The 14,912-nt window shown below is 31.5% G+C and overlaps 1 protein-coding gene across 1 annotated transcript in view; it reads left to right on the top strand.

Annotated features, from left to right (window-relative positions):
* Positions 1 to 9,226, top strand: part of LOC139499893 (uncharacterized) — a 92,216-nt gene extending 82,990 nt beyond the window's left edge. The window contains exons 54-60 of the mRNA XM_071288522.1: positions 746 to 907; positions 1,286 to 1,501; positions 4,110 to 4,202; positions 5,091 to 5,276; positions 6,483 to 6,589; positions 6,804 to 6,952; positions 7,670 to 9,226. Of these exons, the coding sequence (XP_071144623.1) occupies positions 746 to 907; positions 1,286 to 1,501; positions 4,110 to 4,202; positions 5,091 to 5,276; positions 6,483 to 6,589; positions 6,804 to 6,952; positions 7,670 to 7,839 (1,083 nt within the window). The 3' untranslated portion in view covers positions 7,840 to 9,226. The remainder of the gene's footprint in view (positions 1 to 745; positions 908 to 1,285; positions 1,502 to 4,109; positions 4,203 to 5,090; positions 5,277 to 6,482; positions 6,590 to 6,803; positions 6,953 to 7,669) is intronic.
* The last annotated feature ends 5,686 nt before the right edge of the window (positions 9,227 to 14,912 follow it).

The raw sequence follows: 14,912 nt of genomic DNA, 5'->3' as shown, positions 1-14,912 counted from the left end.
CTAGATTGGTAAGTTGGCAGTGGGGTCTAAATGTCTCAAAATCATGTATACATTAAAATGGTTTTTTTGTTCTAGATTGGTATGTTAGCAGTGGGGTCTAAATGTCTCAAAATCATGAATAAATTAAAATGTTTTTGTTGTTCTAGATTGGTATGTTGGCCATGGGGTGTAAATGTCTCAACATCATGAATAAATTAAAATGTTTTTGTTGTTCTAGATTGGTATGTTAGCAGTGGGGTCTAAATGTCTCAACATCATGAATACATTAAAATGTTTTTGTTGTTCTAGATTGGTATGTTAGCAGTGGGGTCTAAATGTCTCAACATCATGAATACATTATAATGTTTTTGTTGTACTAGATTGGTATGTTAGCAGTGGGGTCTAAATGTCTCTAAATCATGAATACATTAAAATGTTTTTGTTGTTCTAGATTGGTATGTTAGCAGTGGGGTCTAAATGTCTCTAAATCATGAATACATTAAAATGTTTTTGTTGTTCTAGATTGGTATGTTGGCCATGGGGTCTAAATGTCTCAAAATCATGAATACATTAAAATGTTTTTGTTGTTCTAGATTGGTAAGTTGGCAGTGGGGTCTAAATGTCTCAAAATCATGTATACATTAAAATGTTTTTTTTTGTTCTATGAATACATTAAAATGTTTTTGTTGTTCTAGATTGGTATGTTGACAGTGGGGTCTAAATGTCTCAACATCATGAATACATTATAATGTTTTTGTTGTTCTAGATTGGTATGTTGGCAGTGGGGTCTAAATGTCTCAAAATAAATTTCCAAATGTTAAATGAAGCAGGATATTTACAACTTTTCCAAGAGATACAAAAGTATGTCAAGGTAGAAGAAGAAAAATCATCCGATGCTGATGTGGAGAGAAAGAAGCATGCTTTTGGGGTAAGTATTGTTATATTAGTTAATATCTAAAAATGTGAAAAATTCACATTATGATTCTGAGCAGTATCTTTGCTTTTGGCCTATAAAACTTTCGTAGCGATAAATTTGTGGTTTTGTCTCTAGATTTTATTTCATGGGGGTTATAGCCTCTGTGGAGTCAAGGATGTAAAAGTAATAATATCTTTCCAGAAAAAAATTGATTAAACCCTCAAGGAAATAACTGCTTTAATAGTATGTAACAAAAAAAAATGTTCTGCATCTAAAATATATCAATACTACAAAATTAATTAATTTTACTGCTTCTTTATGACATAGTTTATTATAACGAATTCATTTAACCTTTTATTCACTATAGCTACAAAGTGATTTGTTTTATAGGAAATCTTAGAATCTGCTGAAAGACAATTCCTCCGTCATTTAATTAAATTCAGAGAAAAGAGTTTCACAGCAGATTATCCTCGACTTGTGATCATTAATCTGGTGGATAAAGAGAAAAGACACAAAGAAGAGGAAGAAAGAAAGAAAAAAGAAGAGGAAGAAAGGAAGAAAGGAGAAGAAGAGCAAAAGAAACAAGAAAATGGAGAAAATTTGAAGGTACATATTTAAGGGCAAAGCATTTTGTTAATACAGAATTACAAGAATCTAAAATTAATTTGATGCCACACTATGAACAATTGGAAAATTAAGTGTCCTAATTTGTTCAAAAATTCAATGCAAACCACAATATTATTTAGTAAACCAACCTGTTTTTCCCTCATTGTTGAAGGCCTTACAGCTGCCTATAATTGCTTACATGCCCCTTCTTTTTTTATTTTAACATTGGTGGATACTAATGACTCATTGGCCATCATACCACATTTACAAGTAGAAAAACGATATGAACAAAGATGGTGACCAATATTGCAAGCTTTGGATCATTTCATTGCATAAAATATAGGCTAGAAAAGGCTTAATGCCAATAATGGGAAATAAGTTGATTTTATTGGCAAAATATTTGGACTAATACACGTTTTATTATTAAATAAGTCATTTTCAAAAAATGTTGAATTTTGAAATTGAAAAAAATATTAAAAGTTACTTATTCAAACAACCCTCTTCATAAGCAAATCAAAACAAACAGTACTTTAAGAACAACATATTAAAAGATGCAATCTTAATGATGTCATACAAGAATATCTTGAAACAATTTTTGATCGGTGGTACAATATTTTGTCTCTTCTGTTACCATTTTCAAAAGAAATTTTGGGTTATTAAGAAAAGGTTTAGATAAAATGTTAAGCTTGTTTTACGTAGACAATTAGATGGTTTTCAAGAGAATAATCTTCTATATATATTCATTCAGTAAAATAATAGATTATTTGCCAATTTTCCAGGTTGTACTGAAAAATGCCTCTAAAAATTGGTTTTCAAAGGTTGTAAAATTTACCATCAGTAATGCAAGTCTAAGATAGCAATTTATATTGTTCGGCATTTTTTCACCCTTTCAAATAAACCCAACACCAAGTAAATCCCTCATCAGTTAGTTTACTTTTCTCTTTATTTCATTGGTAACAGGAACGTACATTTATGATATATCACTATATAAAAGTCTATTCTGTTACCTTTTTGTCTATCCTGTTACCGATATCAGTATTGCACCTGCAAATGCTTAATTGGGCAGATTAAGACGTTATAAACTTAAGATAAGTTCAAACAACAAAATATTTCATTCGTTTTGCACCTATATGTTAAGATAAAAAATTTAATGATGTTTTGTCTACAATTGTCTATCCTGAGTGTTACTGTAACCATAGCAACCATAGTAACAGGATAGACAAATGTCTTTGTTTTTGATTGCTGTTGTGAAATAACTACTCCCTTTGGTGAATTAATTATGGTTTTCTAATGTTAATGCACTTTTTACAACCATACTGTTGGTGTAATTAATCAAAATTGTTGGTAACAGCATAGACATGAAAAAAAGTACACTCTTTTTTCCACTAAATGTCTTGAAAGGAGTAAAGGTAAGGACCGAATTGGGCCTCAAATTTCAGGTTCATCTGAATTAGTTTTTGTGAAAGATTTTAACTGATTTAGTCATTAAAAATGATCTGATTCAAGCTCAAATATGAAAAATCTACCAAATATGCCAAAAATGTCACTTTTTAGATGGTTTTTGTCAAAAATGAAAGTGGCCCCCATCCGTGTTCATCCTCAACCTTTATAGATGTTTTGTATTATCATAAAATACAACTTCCATTTCAATATTAAGGATGAACACGAATGCGGCTACTTTCGTTTTACACAAAAACCGTCTAAAATTTAACTAAAATGCTAGAATTGTGTGAAGATTTCAGTAATTTAGCATGACTTAATGGTGCTAGTACCCGATATATATGCATTGTACAATGTATTGTCAAAAACAGCCCATATTTATGTAGCAGAAGTATTCTTCTGTCCAATAATAACTAAAAGTTTAAATTTTAACAATTTTGTAAAACTGCTATATTTTGGGGCCAAAAAGGGGTCTTACTGGACCTACTCCTTTCTTTTCTCTACACTGTCATTCAAGAAATGTGGCATTTTAAATGTAAAGATAATTTGCCCTTTTGAAATCAACACTGACTGATTCAATATTTATAGGGAGAACAATTTAACGGTTGATTTAATTAGTGGTAACAGGATGTACATGAACGTACGCTGATTGAATTTAGTTTGTAGATAATATGTAACATACAACTATAAAGAAGCTACTATTTTTCTTTAGGGTAATAATTAATGTTATTAAAAAGTCCCTTTCGCAGATACCAAGGCGATCAGAAAATCGGAAAAAAATAATTTGAAATGTGTTTTTCTGACACTGTACGCACACAAATACCCCAAAATCAGACTTAAATACAGTTTAATCTTAAAATATATGTAAGATGTGTTTATTATTAATGTTCTGAATAAAATTTTTAGCATGGGTGTACTGAAAATTCAACATTTTTTTAAAATGACCCAAATGATGAAAAGGTTAAAACAATATTTTTACTTTAAAATAACTGAAAGTACAGAATTGTCCACTAAAGTTACATGTCCACTACTTAGTTATGCATAGGAAAATCTGAAAGTTCAAATATGTTTATTTCTACATTATTTTGTGCTTTTCTTCATTTTCAAGCCAAACTTTTAAAAGGTCTGTTATGCAAAACATTGTCAGTCATTTACAATCTATTTTTAGACGGAACAGGAAGAAGAAGACATTCATGACAATTCCAAAGTCAAAAGCAGAGAGGCCAATTATTGCTTTTCACTGATGTGTGAAAATGAAGAGGTAAGCTTCAAATTGCTTTGAATCTAATCTTTAAATTTCAAAAAGTTGAAATAGCTTGACTTTTTAATTGAGTTAACAATGAATACAGTTAAAGACTTGAAGCAAAAATATACAATAGAATTGTTCAGAGAGAATTGCTTTTCATAAGTATAACTTTTTAATACATGTTTTTGAATTGAAATCTTTTTATTGTCCATACTACCAAAAGAACAGTAAGATTGTTTTTTTAATCTGTAGAATTCTACTCAATCTAGTACTAGGGAATGTCTTGAACTTGTAGATTTATTAAGGAGGCTCCAGGGTATAAAAATTTTGGAATAAAATTACAGTTATTTTTTGTTACAAATTTTATTTATTACCTTTATTAGATGTTGCTTTATCATATGGTACAAAAATCATTCAAGATGACTTCTAAAATGTATATATCATTGAAAAAACTCCAAATTATGTTTGGTACAAAAATGCTATTTTTTGGCATTAAAATTGAAATATCTTTTTTAACTCATCGGTTACCTTTATTTTTTATTATCATTTTCAAATAAGCTGTACTTTCTGTAATTTAGTTCTTTTTTTATTTCAATATTACCTTTTTTTCTCCTATAAGTTCAACAGAAAAAAATTTACTTTACAAAAATGTATGCTTCTTTCGAAGTCAGATTGTGAGTGTAAATAAAAGGTGACCCCATCTTTTTATTTTATTTTTCTATTACGTATAAGATAAAGTTCATTTGTAGAAAAATATTGCGAAATCCTATATTAAAATAAAATTTTGATTTAGACCTGCTGTACTTTTATTGAAATTAATTATTTACAATCTTCTCCTTTTTATTAGACACATGATTTTTTTTCAAATCCTGCAATCACTGATTTTATTTTATTTTGATTTAGGGTTGGCATGACGTTCCAGAGACGATTCCTTTCCCAGAATTCACCGATGGAGAGGAAGAAGAGACATACCTGTCCATGGCTGCACCTTATGCTGCTAGGATCAACTCTATCCTGAAATACTCAGGGCAACAGATGGCTGTCATAGCAACTCCAGCAGGGAAACAGCTCCAAGAAAAGCTTTTATCAGTAAGTTGAATGTAGTTTGTTAAATTTCTGTAAATGAGGGACGAAAGATACCAAAGGGACAGTCAAACTCATAAATCTAAAACAAACTGACAACGCCATGGCTAAAAATGAAAAAGACAAACAAACAACAGCACACACGACACAACATAGAAAACTAAAGAATAAACAACACGAACCCCACCAAAAAACTAGGGGTGATCTCAGGTGCTCCGGAAGGGTAAGCAGATCCTGCTCCACATGCGGCACCCGTCATGTTGCTTATTTGATAACAAATCCGGTAAATGGTCTAATTCGGTAAGTCACATTCATGAAAGGGAAGGGGATTGTAGTTACGATGTAAGGAACATATCCGATATCATTTGTGAAACGGTTATTCCATAACGGTCAACCAACTCGTGATGGCGTCCGTAAAATTTACGAAGGGATGATTTCAACTTCACCATTTGGAACTCTTGGTTTAATAGCTTCCTTGTGAGCAGCAACCCTCTATCAAGAAAATCATGATAGGAAATGCAAGCACGGGAATATCGTATCAACTGGGAGATATATACCCCGTATGCAGGTGCTGCTGGAATGTTGCTACTTAGAAATGGAAAGTTCACAATTGGAAAGCTGAAATCATCTCTTTTGTCATAAAGTTTTGTTTTCAACCGACCCTCATTGTCAATTTCTACTTTCTAGATGTAAGTCAAGATATGAGGCCGACGTAACTGTATCTGTAGTATCCTTTATCTTTAGCTCGATTGGATAGATGCGTTCAACATAGTCACCAAATTTTGAATTATTTAGTGAAAGAACATCATCTATATAGCGAAAAGTAGAGTTAAAGGATATTGCTAACTTCTTATCTTTCTTCCTAAGAAGTTCCTGCATGAAGTCAGCCTCATAATAATAATGCAGAATTTTTGGATTAAAATTGAGAATGAAAATACCAAATATGTCAAAGAGACAGCAACCAGACCAAAGAGTTGTTATTATTGCAAAAATTAATACGAAATAAAAAATGACCCATAGACACAAACTGGCATTGTTGCCACACTTTTACTTTTTAAATTACAAAACCCTGTGAAGACAAATTGTATTTTTTAGTACAAGCTATTATTTGAGTCCTGACTGGACTGATATTCACTCTACTATGAATTACACATTACTTTTAACTGTACATTGATTAGTACAAGACTTGCTTGATATGATCTTATTTTACAGCATGCCAGTGCAGTAACCAGTGAAGATGAAGTAGAGAAGGCTTATAACAACATAATAAAAGATGTCACAGAACAAGATGAAGAACATACTTATGGAGGTCTCAAAAAGTAAGATTTATTGGTCATTGTTATAAACTAATAAAAATTAATGTGCTAGCCTACCGATTTAGAGTTGTATTTTTCACATTTATCAGTTTTTCACCTCTTTCCTGTATTTTTTTTTTTTGTAGTTTAAAAAATATAGCTATGACGACAAGTATATTGTTGCCTTTGATTTCCTCATTCCTGTACTTAAAGATGTGTTGTTATTATTTATCCACAGAACAAGTTTACTGAATGGTAAAACACTTTGGTTATGTGGCAAACACAGAGAGAAAGTTGGCAGTATTACAGAACAGAGATACAAAACTCAACTCAAACCAACTCAGCTAGAGGAGGACAAACCGCAAAGGGAGAAAACTGTGGTTGAAGGTATGCATTCATTTCTATTGTTAAAAAAGAGATTGGGGGAATGCATGTGTTTAAAATACTAATCAACTTCCTGAAAAAGCAGGAAGGAGGAAAACTCGCAAGGGAGAAATTGAAGGTATTTATTGATTTATGCTGGTACAGAACACTGATAATGGCCTAGATACCTAGCTAAGCCAGAGGAAAACACTCAAAAGGGAGAAAACTGGTTTAAGTGAGTAATGACCTGCTGACCTGCAGGATGAAAATAATCAAATGGAGAAAAGACATTTGGAATCTTAATGTAGATTGGTAAACTTTGAATTTGTTAAAGAAAAACAAACCAACCATAGAGCAGAAATTTAGCCCAAAACTTCTAATGGATCTTCATTTCAGCAATAAATCCCACACCTGGAAATGGGTGTCAGCTTTTTCTAAACAATAATGTATACTTTTATAAATGTAGCATGTTAGTTACCAATGTAAAATGACATCATTGAATGATTTACTCCTACTCTGACGTAGTATAGACATAAGTTTTGTGATATTAGTCTCTTTAAAAATCTATGCAGAAATGCCCAAATTTGAAAGTCATCTGTTATTAAAGGCATCTACTGAAAAAAATGAGACTGGTCAGACTTAATGAGTTAGAAAAAAACAACAGAATGATTTATGATAAACCAATCATCAAAACAGATGACTAACAAAAACCATCAGTATAAATATATGTCTTTGTTACAGCTGTGTCCAACACACCAACACAAGCAGCTGCTGGACAGCCTAAACCATCAGGACCCTCTAGCAGTCAGAAAACACCGGAACAACCAAAGTCTCGTGTTTTCAATGCTAGAAACAGTAAATCACCAGGAACCATAAAGAGACAGACAAGTCAAGCATGTAATGTCATGTAGGAAATTCACTGCAATGATGTAAACATGTTGTTCTTCTTTGTAATCAATTTTTCACTTTTGAAAAAAACAGGTTTAAGTTTTTTTTTATAGGATTAGTTTTCCCTTTTGCAAAGGCTTCTTTACATGTATTTTTTGTGTATGTAGTAAACATATTTTAGAATAGTTCTATGTAATAATTAGGTTAGTCATAAATTCTTAAAAGATTTGTGATATTTCACAGGGGTAGATTAACACTATATATAGCTATATGATTAATTCTCAGGTGAACCCAATGGAGTCAAATATTTTACAATCAGCACATTTAGCATAGATTTAGATATGCTTGTGGATTTATTTTGATTTATTATATAAATATGTTTACATGGTATGTTTTGCCTTATTGTTATTTAGTATATATATTTAATAGTTTAAACAAGTAAACTGTAAGTTTTTGTACAATCAATGACAGTCTTGCTGTATACAGCAATATGTGATGTTATCGATTTCAGGCTTTGTTGTTTTGAATCAGGGTTTTATTTTTTTAACAATCAAAAATAGATTAGGCTTTAAAAACAGATTTCTTTTCCTTGTATAGTTTGGTGTCACAATGTTGAATGTTGCCTTAATCCCAGACAATCATTTTGAAGCTTCATGCAATAATGACCAGTAAAGCGAGTATGCATAGTTTTATAAACTTCTCAGTTGTGTGGGTATGCATAGTTTTATAAACTTCTCAGTTGTGGTTAATATTTAAATCTACATATTTTCAATTTGTAATTTACATAATATAGACTGTTTTAATGCCTTTACGGGATTGATTTGAGTTACTTTTTCTGTGAATTTTTTATATTTTGGATTTCGTTTTGGCAGTTTCATTGTATGTGACTAAATAACTGAAATAACACCACAGCAAGAATGTTCCTGTTCATGATATGTATGACAAGTGATGTGTTTTTTTTTTTCCCTGTTCATATTTCATATTCCATATTTATTATATTATGTATTTATTTATTTATTTTTTTTTCTACACATATTTCTACACTTAATTAATCTAATACATTCCTATTGTTATTTATACATATTTAATATTTAATGGTTTACATTGTGTAGGTTTCTGAATTTTTAAAGATTTTTACACATAATGTTTTTATACATAAATTTGTAATTAATGATTTATTATTGTCGAGCCTGCAACTTTTGTCAGAGAAAGCTCAACATAGGGATAGTGATCCAGTAGTTTGACACAATCAACTTCTGCTTTTGTGCAGCATGTGCACTCTTGTGATATTAAAGGGTTTACCTGTCTTTTAGAAATAAAAAAGTCATATTTCTTGTAAGATTAGTTTTTGTGGTCACAAGTATGACCTTAATATATAGAATTGAATATTACAAAACTAGGTAGTTTGAGCTTAGAAATAACCATCAAATATGTTTGAAGTTTTGGCTGTTCATTACAAGTGACACAATAACATTAATAAGAACACCCCAGCAGAAATGTTCCTGTTTACAGTATTTATGAAAAGTGATTGTTGACCTATCAGTGTTAGGGGTTTATTAATATTCCATATTTATCAAGTATGTCATTATTTATTAATTATTGTAATACTGCAAACATTCATGTTTATTCTTTTTAAAAAATAATATATTTGACATTTTTGTAGATTTTTGAATTTTTTCATGTTTACACATATTTTTTCTTATACATAACCGATGTTTTTGTGATACAGATTTTTCTACAAGAATTTGAAAATGAACTCTCCGTCCATTCCTTACAATTGTTGATATTGGGGTGAGTTTTTATTCTCCCTCAAAATGTAGATAATGTATTTCTATTTATTGTAAATTTTATGGATCTAGACAATCTAATAATTCAATTTGATTAATTTGCTCATATATTTGCATATACATTTATTTATTCTTTATTGTGTCTTTAATCATTGTGTTTTGTAATTTTTCATTGTGTTTCTCAACTTAGAATATTTTTTCAAGTCGGATGGGAATGCAATGGTGTCATTGACATAATTTTTTACTAGGAGATTATTTATGGTCTTTTAGACTTGAGGAAAAAGTAAAATCACAAAAATACTGAACTCAGAGGAAAATCAATCCAGAAAGTCCATAATCGTAGGAAGTTTCGGCCTTCTTCTACTTAAAGTTAATGTTCATTCATGGTTATGGATAGGCTAGGCGATGTTTTAGGTTGGGGTAAGGTTTTATGGCAAATGCTAGTGTTAGGTTTAGGAATAGGTTAGAGTAAGGTTTGGAGTTAAGAATAGTTCAGTATAGCTCTTTTATGTGTTGGGACCATACGGTAACAGAAGTTTCATTGAGATTGTGGTGATATCCCTATAGAGTTGATTCCTAGAAATGACAATATCAACAAATATATTTGTTGCATCATATCACTAGTTATCAAAGAATAAAATCATTTCATGTTTGTTCAAATGATGATGTAACTGTAAGGTACATTTTGTTTATAATAAAACTCATCATAGTTTTAATAATGTGCAGTTTTTCTCCCTTGAAAAAATAAAAGTGAAAATGTTTGGTTTGGAAATATTTTACCACACTTGGAATAAGAAAGAAATTTTAAATAAGGCATCTGATATTTGTTAAAAATATGTGGAAGGAAAGAAATTTGAATAGCATTAAAATTCATGAGAAATTATACATGTATAATTATGTGATGTAGTCATTAATTTGCTCCTATTCATATCAGTGGCGGATCCAGAACTTTTCCTAAGGGGGGGCCCGCTGACTGACCTAAGGGGGGGGGGCTCCAGTCATGCTTCAGTGATTCCCTATATAATCAACCAAATTTTTTTTGATTATTGCTATTTTCATCCTTCTACAATTATCATGCTAATAAAAAAACACCTTTTATTCTGATTTTACAATACATAATGTGGTTTATATTTATTTATTGTTATTGCAATGTACAATATTTTCTTTATTTAGTTACATTAAAGTCTCATTTTGTGAACTTCTTATGTTTTAGTTATTTTTGCCTCTCCAAAGTTTGATTTATAACTGTTTTTTTTCACTTTCATTCTGGACCAAAACAAAGTAAGCAATAATTCAATGAATTAACTCTGGAAAGTGGAGTTGATTGGGTTGGACTATAAATTTAAATCACCACTGAAAGGATGATATTTTGAAAAGGGTCATAAAATTTGACTTGCACAGAACACCTGCATACCTCATAGAGAGTTGCTACAAAGGTTCTTTGATCGACAGAGAGCATTGCACGTACCCCACATGAGGTATCAAATGTATCCCTTCCATTCTGACCAGATCTGGCTACATGTATTTATACATATTGCACATCATAATAGATGACCTCTCAGCATGGGTCCTACTGCTGAATTGGATAAGCTACATTGATTATAGTTTCTATACATTTGTAACCATTTTGTGTTCCTCTTGCTTTGTGAGTTGTTCATTGATTCAAACTAGACATTTTCCTTTCACAAACTTCCCAATTTTGGTAACAGTACAGTCAAATACAACACCTACTTGATGGTGTTTTTGGTAACTGTACAGTCAAATACAACTCCTACTTGATGGTATTTTTGGTAAATGTACAGTCAAATACAACTCCTACTTGGTGGTGTTTTTGGTAACTGTACAGTCAAATACAACTCCTACTTGATGGTGTTTTTGGTAACTGTACAGTCAAATACAACTCCTGCTTGATGGTGTTTTTGGTAACTGTACAGTCAAATACAACTCCTACTTGATGGTGTTTTTGGTAACTGTACAGTCAAATACAACTCCTACTTGATGGGGTTTTTTGGTAACTGTACAGTCAAATACAACTCCTACTTGATGGGGTTTCTGTATGTTGCTGCTGAAGAAAGCGCTGTTGCATTTGTTTCATTATAAGCATGCAATTGGGGATATGTGAGAAACAAAAGGTGTAAACTTACATTAGGAAAACGAAGTCAAAGATTTAATAAGATGTGTGAATGAATCAGAAACTCCACAACACATGGCTTCCTTAGCCTCAGTTTGACTTTTAATACCTCAAATTTGAAATTAGCCAGTCTTCTCAAATTCAGAAACTATGATCAACTATGACAAGCGAGACGATTTTGATTTGGAACTTTTAAGTTTTCTCACCTTAACAGCAATAAACCAACTTCACCTGCATATGGAATATTCATTTCACAACTTATTCGGTATTAAGAGCTTGCAGCCGCTACTCACACTTTGTAAACGTCAATAGTGTTTGAGCAGTAGGTTGATGAGCCAAGATTAAGTCAAAGAGAGACGAAAAATACCAGAGGGACATTCAAACTCATAATCGAAAATCATCTGACAACACCATGGCTAAAAAAAAGACAAATAGACAAACAATCATTTTGGTGCACAAAGCAGAACATAGAAAACTAAAGACTGAGTAACACGAACCCTACCAAACACTTGGGTTGTTCGCAGGTGCTGCAGAAGGGTAAGCAAATACTGCACCACATGTGGCACCCGTCGTGTTTCTCATTTTAGTACAAACCCGATAATGTGTCTAAATTGGAATGTCACATTCGGGAAAAGGTGATGGGATTTTAGTTAATTACGACATTAGGAACATATCTGTTATCATCTGTGAAACTGATATACCATAAATTTTCAACCAAATCGTGAGGATGATTTCAATTTCACCACATGTAATATTTTAGTTTAAATAGTTTTTTTGTGTGTAGGAACCCTCTTTTAAGGAAATACACGCCCTGGAATATCATATCAACTGGGAGATATATACTCCGGCACTGCTGCAATGTTGCTACATAGATTTTGGAAGGCTGAAATCAGCGCGTGTGTCTTAAAGTTCGTTATCAACCTACCCACATTGTCAATTTTCAGAGGTAAGTCCAGATATGAGGCAGACTGAACTGAATCTATTTTATTCTTTATCTCAAGTTCGATGGGAGAGATGAATTCAACACGGTCACCAAATTTTAAATTAATATGTAGTGAGAGAACATCATCAAATATATAGCGGTAAAGGATACTGGTGATATTTCTTTCCATTTCCTCCCAAGAATTTCCTGTATGAAGTCAGCCTCATATAAACAAAAGAAAAAGTCGACAAGAAGAGCGGTTCTGTTTGTTCCCATAAAAATTACGATTATTTGTTGAATAACACGTCCTCCAACGTAACAAGTATATTGTCAATCAAGACATCTAGCATCTTGATAATGTCTGTTGACTGAGAAAATTTGTTGTTTGAATCAGAGTGATAGCAAGCATGTCTCTAACCAAAGACATATAATACAATTATATGTCTCATATAATACAATTATATGTCTCTGCTCTAACTAAAAATCCCTTTACTCGCCGAATTTTTAGTATCCACATCTAATTCTGAATTTCGCACCACTTCTAGAATCTAGATAGGTAGTTTCACGATAACTATCCCGACTTTAATTTTTGATGAAAAAAAAAGGTTAATGATTTAGAAAGAGGTTTCGTTGAGCACTTGGAAGACCCATGCAGCAATATATCGTTGTGTGTAAGAACACTTATGCAGTTACGGTATCCAACGAAAGTCTCATCCTGTTTCTAAATAAATATATTTGAAGATACTGAGACCTTGTTGATAAATATTCTGTATTAGCTTCATTAATAATACATGATTGTCTTGTATATCCATGTTGTATTATGTATTTAGGACGTTGATCGGTACTTATGATATCCGCTATTGTGTTACAAGTACACGTATTGTGCTATGGTCAATTTTGAGTTGTTGTTTCTCATTTTTGCTAATGTACTATGTCTGTATGCCTACTTTGTCTATATGCCATTTTGTGTTTCTTTGTTGAAACACTTATTTGTTTAAGTGTCCTGGTAAGATATATTTTCACTTAAAGAATGTGACTTTAGAACAAGTTTGACTTCAGCTAGTTTTATTCTATAGATGATATAAATTCAATAAGTCATATTGCCAGATTTGGTCCTTGCAGGACATTTTCTCTGATAAACATAAACTGTTATGATACATATGCCGGTATTCATACTTGGAAATAAACTGTACAAAAAAAATGTCAAAATCATCTCATAATGTTTGAGTGTGCTTGGTATCCGTTTTGGTGTTATATCTAACACTACAGGGAGATAACTCTGTAAAGGCAGCTTAACGTTTTAATTACGCTGTGTTGTAAAGGGAATATTAAGCTTCTCAATGATCAAAATTGGTGTTTGTCAAACTGCTATATAACCAGTGTAGTTTTTCTGACAAAACGGTTGCATGGTTCAAAATTTTTGAATTTTTTATATTTTTGTTAAACTTAAGGATTTACTTTGACAAAATTTTATGAAAATTGAACGAGCCAAATTAATTTTAGTGAAAGTGTTGGGTACCACCTTAATAACTCATCAAATTTATGTACGGTTGTATTTCCAGTATAAAGTTTTTAGAATCCCTGATAAGAAGAATATGTTCTCAAAGTCAAATCAGTGCATTAAATCACTTCGGTCAAGGTCATGTCAACTAATGATTAATAAGGCAATGCTAATACACTGCGTAACATTTAAGGTATTACTAGTCCAGTTTAAATACTTATGTTCTCGTATGAAAACTGAACGATAAACACAAGAAAATGAATATATTAAATCTTATATATACAAATAAGGTAATTCTTACAAAGAATTGGTGGGATTTACTCGCTTTGGTAATGGTGTGCTTGCTATTCAATATGTTTGACACTTTCGTATTTTCAATGGTAATTTTATAACACCACCACTCATAAACTACTTTCTGAAATACTCATATTTTACATCCAATTCCATAGCATATCTTTCGTACATACTACCCTTTGTTCAATTGCAAGTCTGAGGGTCAGAGAGTTCGAAAGACCATAAACATGTTTAAACAGTTACTTTAACATGCTTCTCTTTTTCCAACGATGCATCTGGAATTTTGTGTCAACGGAAAGATATCATAGATGCATCGATATTTTTTAAGTTTACCTGTTTGTTAGTGCCTATAGACTCTAAAAAAAATTAATTTCCAAAATTTCGTTAGGGGAATACATTTCAGCGTATCTCATTATACAAAGTAATAATTTTTAACCTTAGAACGTTTCAAATGTATGAAA

This window comes from Mytilus edulis, chromosome 13, assembly GCF_963676685.1.
Source record: "Mytilus edulis chromosome 13, xbMytEdul2.2, whole genome shotgun sequence".
Taxonomy (NCBI): Eukaryota; Metazoa; Mollusca; class Bivalvia; order Mytilida; family Mytilidae; genus Mytilus; species Mytilus edulis.
The sequence above is the reverse complement of the archived record's forward strand: the minus strand, read 5'-3'. Positions and strand labels throughout refer to the sequence as shown.